The 24,598-nt window shown below is 35.7% G+C and overlaps 1 protein-coding gene across 1 annotated transcript in view; it reads right to left on the bottom strand.

Annotated features, from left to right (window-relative positions):
• Window positions 1-24,598, bottom strand: part of ADAMTS18 (ADAM metallopeptidase with thrombospondin type 1 motif 18) — a 176,535-nt gene that overhangs the window by 92,251 nt on the left and 59,686 nt on the right. Inside the window, exons 6-9 of the mRNA XM_031949246.1 lie at window positions 16,774-16,933; window positions 11,190-11,295; window positions 3,780-3,917; window positions 151-304 (exon numbers count right to left, since the gene is read on the bottom strand). Of these exons, the coding sequence (XP_031805106.1) occupies window positions 151-304; window positions 3,780-3,917; window positions 11,190-11,295; window positions 16,774-16,933 (558 nt within the window). The remainder of the gene's footprint in view (window positions 1-150; window positions 305-3,779; window positions 3,918-11,189; window positions 11,296-16,773; window positions 16,934-24,598) is intronic.

Below are 24,598 nucleotides of genomic sequence, written 5' to 3'. Positions count from 1 at the left end.
CAGGCAGTTCATTATTACACCAGACATGAGGTGCTGACTTGACTTTAGAAAATCCAATCTTTGTCAATCTATGATAGGAACATCATGAACAAGCCTCTTAAGAATTTTAATATAATCTTGAAAGGGCACTCTCTCTCCTCCTTTGCCTACCTTCACAAAACTGAGGCTGCAAAGTTTGGCTTTTGCTCCAAATTGCCACTTGCACTGAACATCTGCGTCATAGATCTGACCTGGAAGTGTGTCTGGGTATTTATACTGTCCTGTTTGCTTTGGTTCATCAATTAGGCAAGAGGCCTGGGCTGTGCTGGAGGAAAAACAGATGTACATTAGTTATTGCATCTAATTTGGCATTTTTACTTTTTTATTTTCTTTAAATAATTATAACTTTTTATTGACAGAACCCATGCCTAGGGAATTTTTTACAATATTATCCTTTGCACTCACTTCTATTCCGACTTTTCCCCTCCCTCCCTCCACCCCCTCCTCCAGATGGCAAGCAGTCCTATACATGTTAAATATGTCACAGTAGATCCTAGATACAATATATGTGTGCAGAACCAAACAGTTCTCTTGTTGCACAGGAAGAATTGGATTCTGAAGGAAAAAATAACCCGGGAAGAAAAACAAAAATGCAAACAATTTACATTCATTTCCCAGTGTTCTTTCTTTGGGTGTAGCTGCTTCTGTCCATCATTGATCAATTGAAACTAAGTTAGATCTTCTCTTTGTCAAAGAAATCCACTTCCATCAGAATACATCCTCATACAGTATCGTTGTTGAAGTGTATAATGATCTCTTGGTTCTGCTCATTTCACTTAGCATCAGTTCATGTAAGTCTCTCCAAGCCTCTCTGTAATCATCTTGCTGGTCATTTCTTACAGAACAATAATATTCCACAACATTCATATACCACAATTTACCCAACCATTCTCCAATTCATGGGTATCCATTCATTTTCCAGTTTCTAGCCACTACACACAGGGCTTCCACAAACATTCATGCACATACAGATCCCTTTCCCTTCTTTAGTATCTCTTGAGGGTATAAGCCCAGTAGTAACACTGCTGGATCAAAGGGTATGCACAGTTTGATAACTTTTGGGGCATAATTCCAGATTGCTCTCCAGAATGGTTGAATTCGTTCACAGCTCCACCAACAATGTATCAGTGTCCCAGTTTTCCCGCATCCCCTCCAACATTCATCAGTATTTTTCCCTGTCATCTTAGCCAATTTGACAGGTGTGTAGTAGTATTTCAGAGTTGTCTTAATTTGCATTTCTCTGATCAATAGTGATTTGGAACACTCTTTCATGTGAGTGGAAATAGTTTCAATTTCATCATCTGAAAATTGTCTGTTCATAGCCTTTGACCATTTATCAATTGGAGAATGGCTTGATTTCTTATAAATTAGAGTCTATTTTTTTTGAAATGAGGCCTTTATCAGAACCATTAACTGTGAAAATGTTTTCCCAGTTCGCTGCTTCCCTTCTAATCTTGTTTGTATTAGTTTTGTTTGTACAAAGGCTTTTTAATTTGACATAATCAAAATTTTCCATTTTGTGATCAATAGTGGTCTGTAGTTCATTTTTGGTCACAAATTTCTTCCTCCTCCACAAGTCTGAGAGATAAACTATCCTATGTTCCTCTAATTTATTTATAATCTTGTTCTTTATGCCTAAATCATGGACCCATTTTGATCTTATCTTGGTATACGGTGTTAAGTGTGGGTCCATGTACTTTTTTTTTTTAAAGCTCATACATATTCTACTCATATATTTGAGCAATGGTTAATTCAACATTTCAGAGCGTATGAGATCTCATTTATTGAATATGCTTTCCAAAGATAGATATTGCATATCATCTACTTTGCTCCATATCCTGAATGTTTCTTATCCCATGTCCTTCTATAAATTCTTCATTGGGAATTCACCTCATGTGCTTAGGGACTTCATGTGGAAACCCAACGGAAAATATTATTTCATTTGGGTTCTTGCTATATGACTGCACTACTTTTTTCTCACTCTCTCTGTAACAGAAGGGGATGGAAAAACTGAAGCCACAGTGGTGGGAGGGCAACAAAAAATGGATCAGTAGTTCTCAATCTATACTTTATAGAACTCTGGTGTTTTTGCTAAAGTGTATGGAGAATCTGAACAGGAACATTTCAGTGCTAGCAGTATTCTTTGCACTAGAAAATTAAATATGAAATTATCCAGGTTAGGAGTCCAATTCATAGGACTGGATTGGAAAGGAATGTCTAGTAGAGAGATGTCAAATTTCCAGTAGAAATCTGGCAGAACTCCCAAATGAAGTCCAAACCAGATTAAAATGTAAGATTCTTTTCTATTTGAGTTTATTGAGACTAGTGGTGTGGTATAACACCTTTGTTACAATTGAGAATGAGATTTGCCTATGATCACATCAGTAATCAATAGCAGAACATATAACACCTTTGTTACAATTGAGAATGAGATTTGCCTATGATCACATCAGTAATCAATAGCAGAACATATTACTGATTACTGATCAGTAATCAGTAGCAGAATGCAGTGAACATCACTGTAGAATGAACCAAGTCTTGCTCAGGTTCTCTATAACTTTATGTTTTCCAAAGAGCTTTTAAACCAATTCCTTGTTTTAAAAAATACAATATAACTGTTAAACTGGAACGTCTGTAGTTTACTGAAGTTGAAAGGTCCTTCTTTTCCTTAAACATAAGATTTTAGCAAAGATGAGCATGTTTAGAAATTTCAATAATTGATCTAAATTCCAATATGTCTCATGTGATTAGGCTCTTATTTGTTTTTAATTATGATTCTAGGGTTTGAATTCAGCTCAATGAGTTGAGGTCTCATCCTTGCTGATGAGGCAGCATGTTATGATGTTTAGAGAGCTGGATTTGGCATTAGGAAAACTAAATTTCCAATTTGACCTCTGATGTATCTGTATGACTCAGAGTGTCATTCAATGTCTATATGCCTCAGACAATTTCCCAAGGATTATCTACTAAATCATAATTGGGTTGTCTACATTGGTGGAAGGAATTTCCATACCAGGAAATCTGAGAAAATCACAGATGCTGACCTCTTTATATATTATTTCTATTCACTTTTGTCTTTAGAGAACCCTCTAATGCAAATCTAGATAGGGTTAAAAAATCACAGTTTTCATTCTTTTCATGGTGTTTCCACCCACTTCTGTATGCAAAGAATCCTCCAAGGCAAAATGTAGGTAGGTTTGGATGCCTATCTTGATTTAAATGATGACCAAGAAGACAGGTGATCCATTTAGTCAAATGATCACTTCAGTTCTTGGTTTCTACTTTTTCCTACTCTGTTTGACAAAATTCACTCAACTAATGCTTTGTTTTGCTATTAAGGGCAGGGGGTTGTGATGAGAAGATAATCAGGTGGTAACAAGCAAAAAATGAAGCACTTTTCTGCAACAAACCAAAAGAATGTGTCTATCCAAGAGGCACCATGCTATATAGGGATGAGTGCTGATCTCAAGTCAGATCTAGGTACATATATTGGCTTTGTCCCTGACTCATTGTATAGCCATGAGCAAATCACTTAACCTCTCCTGAGCCTCTATTCCCTCATCTATATATTGGAGATAATATTTGACATGCCACTGAATTGGTGTCTACTCACCTATATCATAAGGCTGAGGAAGTCAGTTATTGACAAATGGAGTCATGAACATCAGCCTCCACTTTGTCACTGCTTGCAACACTACCCAAAGAAGAATTCTATTAGACAGTTGCCTTGGTTTCCATACCTGAGGAACTTGGTGAGATATTGCCTACTGCAAGAGGACCAAGAGAACACCCCATTGTTCCCTGTTAGAGTGGGGGACATGATGTTGCCTTCAGCCTTTCTGCATGGATTCCCTTCTCCATCATGAATCATGCCAAAGCTGAAAAAATAAGGATTGTAACAATGAAATTATTGCTCAATCTCCTTATTTATGAGCTACAAATAATAATAGGTATCTATATAGAATATCAATCAAAGGATCAAAATGGAAGAAAAGAATAAGGCAAGTTATGATTTGATAGAAAGGTGTTAGATAGGGATAAGTAGGTACTAACTGTTCTCTGAACCTGTTTCCCTATCTGCTAAATAGGGGTTTAGATTAGATCAGGGGCCTTTAACCTGATAGTTACAAACCAGTGGATTGTGAAAAGACTTCAGGGAGTCCACCAACTTAGATGGGAAAAATTACATCTTTATTTCAATATAATTGATTTCCTTGTTAATCCAATGTCTTTTATATATTTTAAAACATTATTTTGAGAAAAGGTCTATAGGCTTCACAAGATTGCCAAATAGGTCTGTGATACAAAAACAATTGAGAATCCCTTGGACTAGATTTTTGTCAAAAATCCCTTTCATTTCTAACATTCCACATTCTATAGTTTAAAAACCTTTATTCTAATATTCTAAGCCTCAGTCTAAGGCCACTTACAACCAAACAATCAAGAATTATTTTTTAGTAGGCATTTACATTTTATTATTTGTTTGTTTTAGTATCTTTTTTTATTAAAGCTTTTTATTTTTCAAAATATATGCATGGACAATTCTTGAACATTAGCCCTTGCAAAACCTTGTGTTCCAATCCCCCCCTTTCCTCATATTCTCACTTAAATGGCAAGTAGTTCAATATATGTTAAACATGGTAGAAATATGTTAAATCCAATATATGCACACATATTTGTACAATTATAATGCTGCACAAGAAAAATCCATTAAAAAAAGAAGCAAAATAAAATGTAAGCAAACAACAACAAAAAGAGTGAAAATGATATTCAACCAATTATTTTAAAGCATACAAATACAATTAATGGAACAATCCACCCAACATTTATTATATTCTAAGGGCCTTGGTAAATCTGACATACTATGTTCCATATTCTAAGGATGCTCTTCCAAAGTATGGACATACTATATTCCATGTTCTAGTAATTTATGTACTGAGCTTCCTTTTAGTTCCAAGAGTCTCTGAAGCTGTGAAGCCTTTTTACATTATATTGGAACAGTAAAAGAAATGAAATATTTTTCCTTCCATATTCAAGTTAATTCAATAAATTCATTTTAGATGCCTAATGAATAAAGACTACTCTAGTTGGCATTGGATAAAGATAGAGGAGTGGGCACAAAGATGAAATGTGACAGTTATAGTACTCATGAAAGTTTATATTTTATCACAAGGATAAGACATGTACTTATACACTCTAAAACTTAGAAGAAATCTATGATTTCATCCCTTCATGGATGCAAATGGTGTCCATACCTTAGAAGACACTCTTCACTGTAGCCAAAACAATCTTGATGCAGTGGATCAAGCTCAAGGTGATGAAATTTAGCTAGGTTGGCCCTTAGATGATAGATGCATATCTCTAGGGCCACTATTTGAAGCTTTTCCACTTTGCTAAACCTAAGAGCTTCAGTTTCATTGGCATGAACTTTGAGAGTCTGGACCCTTTTTATTTATATCACTATGAGGCTTCTGAGGAGGAAAGGGGTGGAAGCTCACCAACCATTATAATAGAAAGTGAAATGTGATACAATGTGGCGCAAGAATGAGGTATGGTCCTAAAAGGAGACTTTGAAAGATGTAAGCAGGGAGAAAGAGATCAATAATTCTGAATGATTACTATACAGAATCTTCAGGTCCACATAGCTACAGCTATATGAAAGATGAAGACAAATTTCATCAGTGGAGAAAAGTCAGTTATACTGGGGCTTATTATGGATGTTCAAAACTATGTTGCTGACAACCACCATCACCACCACAACCACACAAACAATAATCCCTTCTGCTTCCTATTTCCTATTGGGAAGAAATAGTAGATGTGTATCAAAAGATTTAACTAAATAATAAATAATAAGTAATAATAAATCCCTACCTAATCAGGAATCCCATAGCACCACTATTTTCCCAATCACCAAAGTTCATGATTTTGGAACCATCCCTTATCTCCAGTACCACTCCCTTTTCCTTTGATATCTAACCAAATATCAGATGTTATTAATTATAGGTCTTAAGCATTCTTGCCACCACCCTATTTTCTCCAGTAATATGACTACTACCCTCACATTCAAGTACACTTCACCTATAGTACAGCTCTAAATGATCTCTTAGTTTCTAGTTTCTCTCCTTTTTATTCTGTATTCCATACAGCTGTCAAAAAATTTTTCCTACAACCAAGATCTGATAGTAGATTCACCTACTCTAAAACTATTTTTAACTCTCTCTTGCCTTTAAGATAAAATAGAAATTCTTTAACTTGACAGTTAAGACCCACTAGTCTTGTTCTTACCTGTCCTTAAATCATTACTCCACACTTTGATCCAGAAAAAGTTAGGCTAATTGTTGTAGCCTGAATTCAACAATCTATAGCTCACTTCCATGCATGGGTACAAATCATCTTCCATACTTGCAATTCATTTATTTATCTCTATCTTTCTAAATCTATAATCTTCTCTAGCAAATTTTGTCTGACTTTTCCCCTACGCAGATTATAATGCTATTTCGGCTGAATATAAGGTCCTTCAAGATAAGGGCTTTCATTTTTGTTCTCACTTCTACATTACCCAGAACAAAACCTTATATATTAGGAGGCATCAAATAAATGTTTGCTGAATTGAATCCCTGATAAAGGATCTAATAGCATTTTATTGTGTGATGGTTAGAACACTGTTCTTGGAATTAGGAAGAATTGGATTTTAATCCTATCTTAGATATTTGTTAATTGTGCATACTCAGGCAAGGCATATACCTCTCTGAGATTCAGTATTCTTATCTATAAAATAGGAGCAATGATTAAATGAGATAACATGTAAAGTGCTTTGAAAATCTCAAAATGCTATACCAATGCTAAGTAATAGAAGCCTTCTAATAGAGAATTCCTCAGGCCCTCCCTCCAGAGGAAGCCAATTCCATTCCATAGAATCAAGGATTTCACTCCTATATCTATTCTAAGGACTCCAGGCCACACTAGACAGTTTGTAAGGTCCTTTGGAAAGATAATAGTTTAGCAAATTTTCCTCAGATTGAAATAAATTCTTCATATCCAACTTCCATCATTTTTTGTTGGGAGTAAACTAGGATCAACTGGATCCATGTTCCACGACCTACCCTCCTTCATTTATTTGTCAGCACCTTCAAACTGTAGCACGCTGTAAGGCAAAATAATGCCATGGAAAGATCCTTCAACTTAATGTCAGGAGACCTGGTTTCAAGATCTGAGTCTCCCTGCATACCCCATGACAAGGGATCACAGTCCCTCCGCATCTGAGGATCTGGTCTTTGTGAGCTGATGTGAGTGAAATAATTTATCTAGTGATGGCCAAATCTCTTCTCAGTGCTTCAGTTTGTAATATTAGAAGACTGGATAATCCCTAAGGCACTTTTCAGCTCTGGATACTACAATTCTCTACCTTGGTAGGATGGGGAGACAGATATATGGACAAAACAACTCATATTTAGAGAGTGCTGGGAGATCCCTGGATAAATGATTAGAAAAATGCAAAATATTCTTCTGAGTATGAGAAAGGTCACAATTTGGATTTCCTGCAGAGAGATATGTCAGTATTGTGGTCTCTAAGCAAATTTTAGCATGGAAGTAGGATTTGTGGTTTATGAAAAAAACGAACTTTTTTTTTTTTTTTTTTTGCTAGAAATTAAACTGATGCTTTTTTAAAAAATGTGGTTAGAAGTCTCTGGGGCTCAGTTTCTACTTTGGTACAATATGGGACTGAATTCCATGGTCTCCAAGGACCATCCCTACTCTGGTTTCTTCTGTTCAAAGGTTGCTTTCAACTCTAACAGTTTATAAATCTTATTTTCATTCAGACATGAGCCAAGGTCTCTAGGGCCATCTCTAATCGTCCTTACTTATATCTAGCCACTGGACCCAGATGACTCTGGAGGGGAAAGTGAGGCAGTTTAACCTTGCACCCTTCCTCAGTGAAATCCAATTCCTTTTCATGTACTGGCATCTCTTCCCTGATGACATGGTCCTCTTAGAGATCAAAGGATAAACAACAAACTGGAACTGCATCTGGCTAGGAGCACCAATGCACATCAGCACTTTCTTTGCAATTGATAGCCTTAAGTTGCGTAGGTAACCTGCCTCGGGTTATAAAAGTCATGTACATGCCAGGTAGTAACAGAACCCAGGCTTCTCTGACTCCAGGGCCAGCTCTCTTATCCACTACAATACACTGCTTTTTAATCTGTGGCTAGAAACACCATAGAGGGTCTCATAAATGGGGGGGGGGTCCACAAAGTTATACTTAATTATAATTATCAGTAAATGTTTGATTTGTATACTGATTTTATGTACCTGTGTAGCCAGAGTCATCTAAAAATTTCTCAGTTGAAAAAGGATCTCAAGTGGAAAAAGTTGAAGAACTATTCTACCTTTCCCCCTTCTTACAAAATCCCTAACAAAATCTGGAAATGTATTTTATATGTCCAAAGATCCATGATATCCAAGCTATATTTTTTCTTTCATCAGAATTCTAACAATATTAAAGGGGACCTCAAAAGAGGTTTAACTATCTAAATTATGAATGATAATAAGTGAAATTCATATGCAGCTTTACAATTTGCAAAGCACTTTATAAACATTATATCATTTGGCCTTCAAAATAACCTCATGAGTTATGTGCTGTGGTATGAGTTATCTGTCCAAGGTCACAGATCAGAAACAGGATTCAAACTCCCTGACTCCAATGCCCTCTCTACTAATACCATACCTCCTCTCTCTGACATTCCCAACAAGTGGTCGTCTAGTCTTTACCAGAAGACCTCCCATAGAAAGAATTCCTTAATTCCTAACATAGTCCTTATTGTGAGACAATTGATGTCCACAAATTTATGTGGACTCATTGGCTGTCATTTAGGGACTTGAAGAAGAAAATCCGTTGGCGGGAACTAACCAGTAGTTTTGGAAGAAGGAGATTTCTTGGTAAAAAAAAAAAAAAAAAAAAAAAAAAGAAAAAAAAAAAAAAAAAAAAAAAAAAAAAAAGAAAGAAAAAGAAAAAGAAAAAGAAAAGAAAAGAAAAACAAAAAAACACTCAGTTATGCATTCCAGTGTTATCGTCATGGTCACTGTATGCACATTCTCTATGAAAATGAGAAATGATAAGTGAATGAGCCAAATGTAAACCTGGAATTCCTAAGATACTACTAAAAGAACCATTTAAAAAATTCAAAAACTTTGAGATCTTGGATTTATATTTTGAAAAGAGTACAGGATCTGAATTCAAGAAACCGGGTTTCAAATCCTAATTCTGGCACTTTTCAATTCAGTGGCCACATGCAAATCCTTTGAATTTAATTTAATTCTATTAAAAAAGAATTTATAAAATGTCTCCTAAGTATAAGGCACTTTGATAGGCACTCAGGACATGAATGCCAAATTGAAACAAGAGTCCCATTTACCCATCGCTTAAATGGGCAAAATAATCTTTAGGCTACCTCTGTCAAAAGGCTATTTTGGAAACATAGAATTGAAGAATTTCAGGTCAGAAAATACTTCAGTGGGTATTTATTACAACTCTTAACTGAAATATATTTCCATTTTAACATTGTCAACAACCAGATATTCAGTATCTGTTTGAGAAATTCCTTCAGTGGGGAATAATCCATTACATTTTAAGACACCCCTTTCTGTTTCTTAAAACTCTAATTGTTGGGAAGAGCTTTTTTCCTTGACATTCTGTCTAAAATATCTTTGCACCTTCCATCTATTGTTCCTATTTTTTTCCTTTGGGGCCAGACAAAATGACTCTAAACTCTCTTCCATATGACAGTATTTCCAATAACTGAGCATAGTCATCATATTTTGAAAACCTTAAAATGATAACAAATATAACTGTTATTATTATGACTATAAATCTCAGGCCATAAGGGACCTCAGAGCACAACCTCAGGTCCAACCTTGAACTGAACAAGAATCCCTGACAACTGAGCATCTAAATTCCAAAATGTTGACTTTTATGTCTCTCTCTATGACATTAATCCAACCCACTATACAACAAGTATTTATTAAACTCCTACTATGTGCAAAGTATAGTACTAGATGCAAGGGATATAAAGACAATGCTTAAGTCCCTGAACTTCAGAAGTTTACATTCTACTGGGGAGATACAACATGTAAACAGATAAGTTGGTATAAGGAAAGGAGGACTAAATTAGGAGGCAGAGGACCTGGGTTCAAATGCAGGCTCTGCCACTTACTATCTGTGTGACCCTGTTCAAATCACTTAGCATTTTGGGTCTCAGTTTGCCCATCTATAAAATGAGGGTGTTTGACTAAATGTCTTCTAGCAGAAATGTGGAAGAGAAAAGGATTTATAAATCTTTAAAAGCACCTAGAAATTGGAACTATTATTGTTATTGACTGTTTTCAAAGCAATATGTTCAGATGTGCTAAGAGATCATTGAGGGCGCTTCATACTCAATAATGATTGTGAAAAACACAGGTCTGACATGTCACTCTTTTCCTCAAGAAACTCCAGTGGCTCCCTCTTATCTTGAGTAGAAAATGCAATATGTCCTCCATCCTTCCCCTTTTTGGTTTCTAAATCCCTCCACAAACTGGCTCCAGCCTCATTTCACATTAGTTTCCTTGGCTTACTCCATACTTTAGACAAACTTTGCAGTCTGTTCTTCCCCATACACAGTATTCCAAATCTGATTCCTATCTCTACACCATCTGCTTCCAGGCACTAATCCCTAACTTCTGCTTCACAGAATGCTCAGGTGTCAGTTCCTGTTCTTATCCTCGCAGTTTCTAATGCCCTCCCCTAGTCATTTCCTTATGCTTATTTTAAATTTAATTTTCTGGGTGGGGAAGGGGGGGGAATTGGAACAAAAAGTTTTGCAGTTATCAATGCTGAATGCATTGATATCTTTTATATGCATATATCTTGTAAATAAAAAGCTATAATAAAAAAGAAAAAAAGAAATTTAATTATATATATATATATATATATATATATGTTTATGTTGTTTCCTCACAATAGAATAATAAATTCTTAGAGGAAGGGATCTTCATTTTTGTCTCTGCATATTTGACATATTGTACGTACAGTGCCTGGCACATAGGACACATTTAAATGCTTGCTGACTAAATGAATGAACAAATGAATGATGACTCAAACCATCACTTACTTGTGGCCTGACTCATGAGCTATGGTGAATGCCAGACCAAGCCCTGTGTCTTCATTAATGGTACAACTTCGATACTTGCTGCACATTCCACTGATGGGAGCAAAACCTACAGGAAACACCAAAGCCAGATGTTATTCCAATTTTCTATCTATCATCTAAATATAAGTTCTTTTCTAACACTAAGAATTCAGGGTAGAGTTAGCTATGTTAGATCTCTCTTCTGTAACTAATATCACCCCAAATTCATGCAGTATGAAACTTATGCAATATATAACTCCATTCAAGTAGCCTGATGCTTCCTCACGGCAAATAGAGTTTCCTTAAGTTAATTCTTGAAGGCCATGCCATTAGAACACATGCTTCTAGCAGGCCTTAACTAACTGGAAAGGCTTCAAATAGGGCCTTTGATGTTGATGATTTGATTCAATCCAACAAGCATTTAATAAACACTTACTGTAAGCCAGCTGTGCACTGGGGATACAGAACCAAAAATGAAAACAACCCCAGTTTTCAAAGAGCTTATATTCTATTGGAAGGATGAAATACATACATATAAATAAACATATAATATATACAAAGAAAACATCACATGTCCAGATAGGAGAATTAGCTCCAAATAAATTTGCTAAAGAAATTCTAACAAATGGATTTCTCCATACCCAATCTCTTTTCTGAGTTCCAGTCTCTCATTTCCATCTGCTGTACATCGCCTTTTGGATGTCCCATTAGTCTCTCTCACTTAACATATCCATCACAGAGCTCATTATATTCCTCTAAAATTTGCCTCTGCTCCAAACTTATATATCTCTGTTTAAGTGAACATCCTCCCAGTCATCCAGACAATAAACCAGAATCATCTTTGAATCTTTTGTCTTCCTATGATGCTCCACGTCTAATCAATTGCCAAATCTTTGCTGTCTTTTCTATCTCCACAAAATCTCTCCAACATTCCCTTCTTTATTTTTACACTAACAGTACCCTGTTTTAGACTTCCATAACCTTTTACCTACATTTATTGTGCCAGCCCCACTAAATGGTCTGTCTTCAGTATTTTCCCTCTCCAATTCATTCTTTACAAAGCTATTTAAAATAGTCTAAGATACATTTCCCCATGTCACATCCATGCCTTAAAACCTTCAGCGGTTCTCTATTGCCACTCCGATGAAGTACAAACAATCTAGTGTAGTATTTAAGGCCCTCTAGAATCCGATTCCAACTTATTTATCTAATTTTATTTAACATATCTCCATCTCAGATACTCTGAACTCCAAACTGAATTCCAAGTTATTCTTGCCTTTTCCTACTCCTGTGGATATCCCATACTTGGAACAAAATCCCTCTTCAGTCCTTCTTCTTTTGAGATTCAACTCAAATGCTGCCTTCCCCATGAAGCTTTCCCTGCTTCTTCAACTAAAAGTAATTTCTCCCTTCTCATATCTTCCTAGAGTAAGCTGTCTGGATCTCACCTCTTGTCACCCCCAACTCTTTAAGTTCTTTATGTCATATACTAGCACTCTTATCTAAAAGTTTTTAAGTTTCTCAAGGGCAGAAGATGAGAAAGATAGACAGATAATTGATAAATAGTAAGCTAGATGGACACATGGAGAATGGATACACCATACATACATACACACACACACACACACACACATATATATATATATATATATATATATATATATATATATATATATGAAGCTAGATAGGTACATAGGTAAAATGATAGATTGATAGGAAAAAACCTTTTATAACCAATGGCAGGACATAGAAATCCCTGCTCTTTTAGAGATGAGAAGCAATTGTGAATAAAATTATTTTAACTTTATATAATAATCTTAACTGATATCAAAGCATTTTAAGTCAATAACAATTCATATTTTTGTAGCACTTTAGAGCTAACTGAATTTTCCTCGTAACTCTGCCTGCTATGTAATGAAAATGTTAGCATTCCATTTACAAATGAAGCACTTGAGACTTAAAAAGTGAAGTGACCTGGCAAGACATAGAGAGTATCTGAGTCAGGACTTAAATTCAAATCTCTTGATTCCAGGAATGCCTTGGGAACATCCATTATAGGAAGTAACACTAACTTTTTAAAAATTCTAAATATCTAATACATTGATAGGATGTAGTTACATAATTATCAAGAAATACTTGCAAATACCAAAAGGGTATGACCAGCTAGCTAAGTATCACCGAAGACAGAATGTTGGGCCTGGAGTTAGGGAGACTCATGTTCCGAGTTCGAATCTAGCCTCAGAAACTTGTTAGTTGTGTGACCTCAGGCAAGTCATTGTTATTATGATATAAGTCAAAGTATTTACCTTTTTCATCATTGACAGATTAAGTGAATCATCTTTTAACTAACTTGCCCAAGATTGGACTGGTGGCTACATAAGAATTTTGATGCCAGCTGAGTCAAGTTCTTCTGTAGACTGCCCTTCTTTTCATTATGTCAATGGTCAAACTTTGGTTCAGTGAAAAGAGCATTGAACTTGAAAAGATCTGGGTTTAAGTGGGTCTGCAATTGTCATACCTCTTCATAACCCTGAACAAAGTAATCAATGTGTCTGAATCCCAGTTTCCTCTTTAAGGAAGAGGGATAAATCTTGCAATTCATAAGATGTGTATTAAGTCCCTACTGTGTGCAAAAGAAGTGGGCTCAGATTAGAGTTACTAAATTTAGAAAAATTGCTTCTTTTCAAATAAGCCTCAGAGTTAATGGATGTTGAGTCTGGTAGTTGGAAATAATTCGTTATATATAGTAAGTAAGCACTGATTTTAGATTTGAATGAGGGCCTAATTTCATGTTTGGACTCAGGTACTTACTAGCTGTGTGATCCTGATAGCACTTACCTCCTAAAGTTATTGGGAAGAAAAAATGAGATAACAATTGTAAAGTGCTTAGCACAGTACCTGATATACAGTAAGTTATATGTAAACATTAGCAGTTCTTTTTATAGGCTATTATTATTTACATACCTATCTGAGCTTAACAAACTTATTTTTTATACCACCACCTCCCCACATCAGACCCCTCCTCCAGCTCCTCATCAGGAAAAGATAGTGGTTGGAATAAATGATCTTGATGGTCATTTTGAGGTTTAATTTCTATGTCCTTCTAGCTGCTATAGAACACTCTAGGGACAATAAAGAACAGGGGTGATAGAATGTTATAAGAATGTAGTAATAAGACCTGTGTGTGTGGATGAACTCTGAAACTGTCATGTTGGGCAAATTGCTTGTTCTGAGCTTCAATTATCTCATCTCAAAATAACTTATGAGAAAATTTAAGAAAATTTGTACTACCTACCTCACAAAAGGCTGTTGTGAGGACAGCAGTTTGTAAACTAAAACATTTACAATCCAATAGATGCTTAATAAATATTTGTTGACATGAATCAAAACTTATTTTGATCATCTTTCAGTTTAGAGTGTATTTATTCCAACTTTTTTCATTTTCTTATGAGGAAGATGAGTCTGAAAGGAAAAGGTTTTCCCAGTCATACAACTGCTACTGCTATTTCTACCACTGTTGCTTCTGCAGCTGTTACTACCATCACTGCTGCTGCTGCCTTCACTACTACTACTACTATCATAGCTGTTGCTTCTTTCATTGCTGCTGATATTATCACTATTGCTGCTGGCTTTATTGCTGCAGCTTTTGCTGCTGCCTTCACTACTACTTCCATTATTGCTGTTGTTGCTGCCTTCACTGCTGCTGCTGCCCTCACTGTTGCTGCTCTCTTTACTGTTGCTGCTGCCTTCACTGCTACTACTATCATTGCTGCTCCTGCTGCTTTCACTACTGCTGCAGCTTTTGCTACTGCCTTCAGTACTACTGCTATTACTGCTATTGTTGATCCCTTCACTGCCATCACTGCTGCTGCCACCTTCATTGCTACTACATCACTGCTGCTACCACTATCACTACTGTTGCTGCTTTCACTGCTACTGCTACTATCATTGCTGCTGCTGCTGCTGTCTTCATTGCTACTATTATCATTGCTGCTGCTGCTGCCTTCATTGCTACTACTATCATTGCTACTGCTATCTTCACTGCTGCCGCTGCTTTCACTACTGTTGCTACTTTCACTGTTATTGTTATCACTGCTGCTGCTTTCATTACTGTATCTGCTTTCACTGCTACTGCTACTATGACAGCTGCTACTGCTACTATCACTGCTGGTGCTGCTTTTACTACTGTTGCTGCTTTCACTGCTATTGTTATCACTGCTGCTGCTTTCATTACTGTATCTGCTTTCACTGCTACGGCTACTATGACAGCTGCTACTGCTACTATCATTGCTGGTGCTGCTTTTACTACTGTCGCTGCTTTCACTGCTATTGCTGCTTTCACTGCTACTGCTACAATCACTGCTGCTGCTACTTTCCCTATTGTTGCTGCTTTCACTGCTACTGCTACTATCACTGCTGTTGCTCCTTTCACTATTGTTGCATTCGCTACTACTGCTACTATGACAGCTGCTACTGCTACTATCACTGCTGGTGCTGCTTTTACTACCGTTGCTGCTTTCACTGCTATTGTTATCAGTGCTACTGCTTTCATTACTGTATCTGCTTTCACTGCTATTGCTACTATGACAGCCGCTACTGCTACTATCACTGCTGGTGCTGCTTTTACTACTGTTGCTGCTTTCACTGCTATTGCTGCTTTCATTGCTACTGCTACTATCACTGCTGCTGCTACTTTCCCTATTGTTGCTGCTTTCACTTCTACTGCTACTAGCACTGCTGTTGCTCCTTTCACTATTGTTGCATTCACTGCTATTGCTACTATGACAGCTGCTGCTGCTGCTTTCACTATTGTTGCTGCTTTCACTGTTACTCCTACTATCACTGCTGCTGCTGCTTTCACTACTGTTATTGGTTTTCATTGCTACTGCAACTATCACCGCTGCTGCTTTCACTACTATTGCTGCTTTCACTGCTACTGCTACTATGACAGCTGCGGCTGCTGCTTGCCTTCATTGCTACTACATCACTGCTGCTACTACTATCACTGCTGTTCCTGCTGCTGCTGCTACTACTATCACTGCTACTACTGCCTTCACTGCTGCTGCTACTACTGCAACTTTCCTATTATTACAATTGCTAATAATAATAACAGCTAACATCTGTATAACACTTTATAGTTGTGAAGAAGATGTTTTATTCTCTTCTTGGCACAGATGAAGCTAAGAAGGTTATAGGGTCAAATAGCAAGTAAGTATCTGAGGCAGAATTAGCATTTTGGTCTTTCTGACTGAGCTCCAGCATTCTATCCACTAAGCCACCATAAGTGACACGGCATTTTAAGGTTTCCTAATTACTGTCTTCACCATAAACCAGTGAGGAAAACAAGGCAAATATTTATTATTTCCAATTTACAGGTGAGGTAACTTAGTATTGAAGAACTCAAGTAATTTGTTCAAAGTCATATCTCTACCAAAGAGGAACCATCTATACTTAAATCCAACTCATTTGGCTCCTGGTACATGGTGTTTTCCTATAAACCACTAGTTGTTACAAAGGAGAAAGTTCTAATCAACCTTGAAAATGTGAGACATTTTTGGTACTATACCTAGTGTGTCACATGGCTCGTTCTTCCAGGAACAGATATCCAGACCTGTTAGTAAAATAGCATGATCATGTCGCTTGTTGTTTTTCCCGATGAGAGCAGACTGCCATTGACAAAAGCTATTCAGAGATTGATCTGCATGGTGATTGATCAGTAATCCACCCTATGGGGAACCCACACCAAATAAAAAATATTAATAAGCAACAAATATATTGTAATCAAATGAAACTCAAACTACATAAATCCGAAAGAAGAAAAGTAAACAAAATGATCAATAACACTCCTCTGCTCAAAAACTCTCCATATCTCCCTACTGACTACAAGATCAAATATAAACTTCCTAACGAAGATATCTTAAGGTCATTTCTGTTCATTCATCCAATAAATGTGTGTTAATTACTTACTATGTACTGTGCTCTGCATTTACTAAGGCACAGAAATTAAATAAGGTAATGTCCCAGCCTTCGAGAAGCTTACAATATATTGGACTAAATAAGACATTCACAGAGACATAGAATACATATTAGAATAAGATGTATACATAAAAAGACCATAAAATGTAAAGTCAGAAAGGGTATTTGAAATCTAATTCAAAGGCAATGATTGACAGAAGAGGATTCCCAAGGGGAGCAATGGCATATTTCTAGTTATAGATAGTAAGAACCATACCCGGGATCCAAACCCATAGTTGTTTCTGGTATATGGAAGGTATGAGGTCATATGAAGAAGGGATCACTTCTGGCAAGGTGCATTCATGATACTCTCACTAAAGTGGTGGTATATGAACGATGCCTTGAAGAAAAATACTAGTAATATAATATTTAATATTTGTAAAGTGCTTGAAAGTATATAAAACAATGTCTTTACAAAACTGTGAGAATAGGTAATAGAATGATCATGATGTCCACTTTGTTCATAAGGAAGCTAAGACTCAGAGAGATGAACAGATTTGAGTATAGTAAAGATTGGACCAGGGAGGTATGAAGACAAGAAAAAGCATCCAATTGCTCTTTATGATTTCAAGACACTAGCTCTAACCAGAATCCATAATAACAATTATAATGATAATAAAGCATCGTAACAATTTAGAATAGAGCCAAATTGTACCTCTATGTTGCCCAATCTATTTCTTTGACTATTAAGGAGCAGTTTCATCACATATTTTCCATCTCCAACCCCCATATATAATGGGTTGAACTTCAAGGAGTAAGGGGGTAATGATAAAAATAACAATAAAAGTATCTATGAATACCACTTGCACAAATTCAGCCAATATATTAACAAAGAAATATTAAACAAATGGCTGAGTCAAGGGGATTTCTTTGTGGAAACTGTAAGATGGCCATTCAGAACTACGTCATTGCCAACAGTAATTATAAAATCATTATTCTTAAGGAGTCCAGATTTAGTGCCTTATGTAGATTATGGAATGAAAGAATAGAAATTGTGCAACACATCACTTCTCACTGTAAAATTTTCACTACCTACAAAAAAATTTCACTACTACAAATGCCCTAGCAAGACACAATTTGGCAGCTAGAATTATGTATCAGAAACTAGCTGTCTTTTATGGACTCACAAACATAGACCTCTAAAGACCCTAAAAAATTCAATCAATGAATCATAATATTATCACAGAACAAATTGTAGCTATAATAATCCAAACATGAAAACTTTAGGACAATATTTTAATGGATATTACCCTAACAAATATTTATATAATTGCTATAAGAAATACTCCAAACTATCCTAAATGAAAAACTTTCAAAATATAGAGACCTACAGATTAGCAGATGTGATCAATATCATGGTAAAATGGAATGAAGTACATCTCATCCCTCTTGTCCTGTCTCCTACTAGAGTTATGCTGAGGATATTTTCAGTGAGCCTACAGAAGATTATCTTCCATCCTAATATTTTCATTCAGCTATAAATAATTATTTTATTGAACTGTACAATAGTCTGCAAAACATTAAAGAGAAAGGAATAATAATAAAATAGCAATTTATACAAGTACCATTTCTATCTAAACCTCAATGAAAAACCTCAATGATGATGATAATGGTGATGATGATAGAAACACAAGGCATTTGCAAAAATGATTCAGGATCAAGTTGTTGCAAAAATTATACAATAGTTATCTTTGGGACTTAGATAAATAGATTAATCAAGATTAAATACTATTTTGATAGAAACTATACAACAAATTACAGCAGATTACAAAACTTTGATATCTATCAGATTCCTTTAAAAAAAGTACAATAAGGTGATAAGAATCATATACCAGAATATTACTATCCTTAAAAAAAATTAATCTGTACACTATAAATGAAAACTTCAAAATATATTCCACTCAAATAAACTATAACGGATGCATGTATTACTACATATAGGACTGTTACCCCCAACCACCAAAACACAATACTAATTCATGAAAATCTAAAATTATTTTTAAAAGATTATCACTATATTGAATACTCATAAACTCTAAACTACATAGAATGAAAAGCTTTCAAAAATAATCTATGTTAATCTCTAAATCAGGGCTCTTTAAAGATAACCCTTCTGCAAATTAAAGCCATGTTTAAATAAATTAGACACATATCGTTTCTTTTTTCTTGTTTATTTTTATAGTTGTCCCAAAGATGTTTCCAGTAAATCTATAAAACCTAATCTTCCATCCTCATACTTTGAATTAAATTACAAAAAGCAGTCAGTTTTATCCACCTTCACAATAATCTATGGAACAGATCATTTCTATCTGAGAAAAGATGAGAACAAGATAACTGATGATGATAATGATGACAGATGATAATGCTATACTGTTTTAAGTTTTGAAAAGTGTTTTATACATATTTTCTCATTTGTGCCTAATTTCCAAGTTCCTATAAAGATTTATGAATATGATTACTGAGCTACTGTTGGTGATCTCTGAAAGGTCATTATGAATGGCACAAATCTGTAGAACTGGAAAAGAGCCCATGTTTCAGTTATCAAAAGACAGAAGAGAAAGGAATGTGCAAACTACAGACCAGTGAACTTGACTTTTGATTTTTGGCAAAATTCTAGGAATAAAAATTCCTAGTTGACAAACCATTGCTTGAGGACCAATAAATCTTGCCTGCTACTTGCTTTTGTATAGCCAGCCAACTAAGAATTGTTTTTACATTTAAAATTGCAAAAGCCATTTTTAGCTTACTAGCCATAAAAGATCAGGCAATAGACAGATTTGACTCTGGGGCCACAGTTTTCCAATCTCTGTTCTGAAATATACTATAAAGGGATAGTGAAAACCTAGAAAAGGAAATGCTAATAACAAAGAAGTAGTACAGCTTCATTAAGAACAGGTCACTGCAGACTAACCTCACTTCCATTTTTGAGATAGAGCTGACCTCATTTCCATTGAGAGAGCTGAAAAATTCACTCTCTAACTTTGGTTGTACCCCAAGGCTCTGTCCTATTCTAGCTATGCTTTCTCACTTGATGATCTCATAAGCCTCTGTGAGTTTAATTATCTTGTTTGGGAAGATGATTCTCAAATTGTATATCTCCAACCATCTTTTAGACATTTCAAATTGGACATCCCAAGTCAAGGAATAAGCATTTATTAAGTTTCTACTATGTTCCAGGTATGATGCTAAACATGGAAGATACAAAGAAAGCCGCCCCCCCCCCAACAAAATTCATTGCCCTCAAGTAGCCTAATAGTGGAAGACAACATGCAAACACAAGTTAATTGGGGATAGTCTCAAAAAGAAGATATTAGTATAAGGGGGAATAGGAAAGGCTTCTTGCTAAAAGTAGAATTTGAGATGAGACTTTCCAGAAGCCAAGGAAGTAAGGAGAGAAGAGTGAGGAGGACAAGCCTTTCAGGCACATAGGACAGACAGTGAAAATATTCAGAGGTAGTAACGAGAGAGTCTTGTGCAAGGAAGAATAAGGAGGTCAGACTCACTGAATTGTAAATCAGAGTACCTGGAGGGGAGTAAAGTAATAAGGGGCCAGGTTATAAAGTATTTTAAAGCCAAATAAAAGATTTTATATTTGATTCCAAAGCGATAGGAAACTATTACAGTTTATTGTAATAGTGAGTGATCCAATCTATACTTTAGAAAATCACTTTGATAGCTGAATGAAGATGGACTGTAGTGAGCAAGACTTGAGGCAAGAAAACCAAAACCAATAGGCTACTTTAATAATTCATTCATTAAATGACAAGAACCTGCAAAAGAAGAATTGATAGAGCCTTGATAACAGATTGTCTCTATGAAAGGAGAAATTGAGAAGTCAGGGATGACACCTAGATTGAGAGCTCAGGTAACTGGGATGAAGTTAACAGTAACAGGGAAGTTATGGGTTCAGTCTTGGACTTGTTGCTTAATATGTGAGACATCCAATAAGCAATTGAAAATAAGAGATCTCAGGTAGGTAGTAGGGCTAGATAAGTATATATGAGTATCATCATTACAGAGACAATAAGTGGATGCATTAGAGTTAATACAAGGAAAACAGAATAAAGTCCAAGATAAAACCTTGGAGGACATCTGTGGTATTTTCTTCTTTAAAATATAATGGTTCTCTCTGGGAGCAGGTTTCTTGGGGAGGTTTTCTAGAGGCAGCTTTAGTTTCAATTCAGAGTAATAATCACTCCAAATACAGCTTGCCGATAAAATCCAAACATTTATTTCTCCAAGAGCTCTTGCAGCTTTGTCCTTTGCTTCTGCCTCTGCTTTCTTCAGCCTCCAGCCAGCACAAAAGTGGAAGATGGAATGAATATGACTCCACCTCCGAGAGCGGGCTTGTGGGCTTCCTCCCAGAGTGCTCTGTGGCCCTGAGAGCTTCTTGCTTATATGAGCTCTCTAAAGGTGTGAACACAAGCATTGTTTCTATCAGTTCGACTTAGTACCTTGTTTCAAGTTCTGGCCCATAACATCTCCTTGTAAGATCAGATCAATCATACTGAACCATGCTAATTAGATAATTATTGTCTCTATCAAATCTAATGACTTAACAGCTTGTAAAGATTCTAACAGACATCCACAGTAAGTGAGCATGACTTTGTTAAGGATCCAACAAGGGAAACTGACAGTTAGGAGGAAAACCAGGAGATAGTAGCATCACAAAAACCTAGAGAGAAAAAGTGTCAAGGAGAAGAAGGTGACCAGTTGTTCAAGAGAAGTCAAGAAGGATGAGGCTATTAGATTTGCAGAGTAAGAGATTATTAGTGTGGAGCAGGATAAACATGGAAATATGTGTAGAAAGATTACATATGTGTAATATACATTGAATTACTTGCTGTCTAGGGGAAGGGAGAAGTGAGGCGGTAGGGAGAAAAATATGAACTCATAAGGTTTTGCAAGGGTAAAAATTGAAAACTATCTGCATGTATTTTGAAAAATAAAAAACTATTATTTTTTTAAGATTATTAGTAACTATGGAAGTAGTTTCAGTTGGAAGTCAAAAGCCATAGTGTAAAGCAGTGGTTCTCAAAGTATGGTCTAAAGAATCTGGGGATCTCTGAAACCCTTTTAGAGGGTCTACAAATTCAAAAATAGTTTTTATTTCCAATATGGTAAATGTCTAGAAATATAAACCACATAAACAAAAAATGCTTTGGAGAGATCCTCAATAATTTTTAATAGGATAAAGATACTGAAAACAAAAGTTTGAGAACCACTGGTGTAAAGAATTAAAATATCTGCATTCTGGCCAGGTCAGACTACTTCTATAGTATAAAAATTATGCAGTATCTGGGCAGCACAGAAGAAGGAGGACAATAATAAACTAGAGAACTAAGAAGAGATTGAGGAGGACCTTGAGAGTATTCCACATGGGGATTGGCTAAAGGAAGAAAAAAAAAGAAAAGATTTAGTAAAGAGTGCAAGGATTGCAAGGTGTCCCCTCCCCCAACTTCTTTGCAAAGGTGGGGATGGAACAGTGGGTTCCACGGATATGGAACATTACTATAGATACATAACCAGATTTTATAAGGCGTTAGCAATTTTTGCTGATTTTCTTTCTCTTCTTTTTCTTTTTTTCCTTAAAAAAAGAAACCAAAATTTTGTTATATGGTTTGGCACTTTGAGAGAAGAATGGGAAGGAATATAGAAAGAAATTTAGGAAATGCAAAAAAAAAAAAAAGATATAAATAAAAAGAATTCCAAAGTTTGTCATGTGGGAAAGGGTAACTAAGAACAGACGAGTCAGTCCTATTTGGCTTCAGAAAGCAGAACACTAAGATAATGAGTAGAAGTTGCAATTAGAGGCAGACCGATTTGATACAAGGAAGAAGAGAATATCAGTATTTGTTAATCAACAGGCATTGTGCTAAATACTTTAATTGTAAGTAAATATAGATATTCAAGACATATATATATATGTGTATATGTATATATACACACACATATATATATATAATATAAAATACACATCAGGAAATCTCCCTAACAGTTAAAATTGTTCCAAAGTAGAATTAGTTTCTTCTGGGAGAATGTGTTCTTCCTCATCAGAAGTCAATAAATGACCACTTTCTAGGTATATTGTGGAGAGGTAAGACTAGTTTTACCTGGAGGCTACAATAAGAGGTACCTCTAGGACTGGCCCTGTCATTGATATGTCCAAGTATATGGTCAAAACAGTTCAGGAACTACAATGTGAGGCTGTCTGGCATTACTGAAGACTATCTGAAGTCTTGGGTTTAACATTTTCTTCAAATAAATTAGAAGATATTGGACATGGAAGACAATTAAGATCCATCACATAAAGCAAAATTAGCAACAAATGATTCATTACCTATTTTGAAGTTATACCTAAATCAGCTATCTGAATATATGAAAATGAGATGGAACAATGGATAGAATGACTGAACCTATACTCAGGAAGGCCTGAGTTCAAATTCAGCCTCAAACAATTACCAGCTGTATAATCCTGGTAAACTCCTTTAACTTCCATCTACTTTAGTTTCTTCTTCTGTAAAATGAGTATAATAATAGCATTTGTCTTGAGGATCAAATGATACAATCTTTGTAAAGTATCTGGCATATAGTAGGCACTATATTAATGCTAACTATCATTATTGTGTTCATTGCTAACTCCTTGAGAAAAGACCAGAATTAATAAGATTTAAATAGGAAAGAATAAAAATGAAGAAGTCCTAGTATGTAATTTAAAAAATATTAACTTCAAGATGAGTTATTCAAAATGAAGTATAAAGAGGCTCAGGCTCATACAGGGTAACACACGTGGAAAGCAATGCAACAAAGGCAAGAACTGAACTCAGATCCTATAACTCCAAAGCTAGGGATCTTTCCATAGCATTCAACTGCATTCTGTACCACTGGACAGCATATCCACTGAAGAGCACAGTAGGTGCTTAATTAATGTGGCTTGCACTAAATGAACTAAATTCAAAGACAGACTCAACTAAGACTATAAAATGTATTTTTATATATCTTCCAGAAGAAATCTGTCAGATTTAGTAGGGCCACATTTTAATGTTGCTGACATCTGTTTAGCCAAATGCGATTTCCTAGTTTTACAAAACACATGAAAGCCAGAGTAGGCTCTTTGTGACTTCAAAACTGTTGCTGTTTCCATTACTCCATGCTTCTCACTAATGCCATAAAGCAGAACCACATCCTTTCTCACTCCCCAAACACACAAACCCATAATTTTAAGACAACGTGCTAAAGTTTATATGAGGATGATAGTTTGACATCTTTTCTGTCCAAAGTAGAATGTGATGCTTTAGGCAGTACTGAATTCTGATATTTTGGGGATCTTCAAGTAGAAACCAGATAGACATTTTCTGGGGCTGCCTCCTTACTGT

This window comes from Sarcophilus harrisii, chromosome 2 (genome assembly GCF_902635505.1).
Source record: "Sarcophilus harrisii chromosome 2, mSarHar1.11, whole genome shotgun sequence".
NCBI lineage: Eukaryota > Metazoa > Chordata > Mammalia > Dasyuromorphia > Dasyuridae > Sarcophilus > Sarcophilus harrisii.
This window is presented reverse-complemented; position numbering and strand designations above follow the sequence as displayed.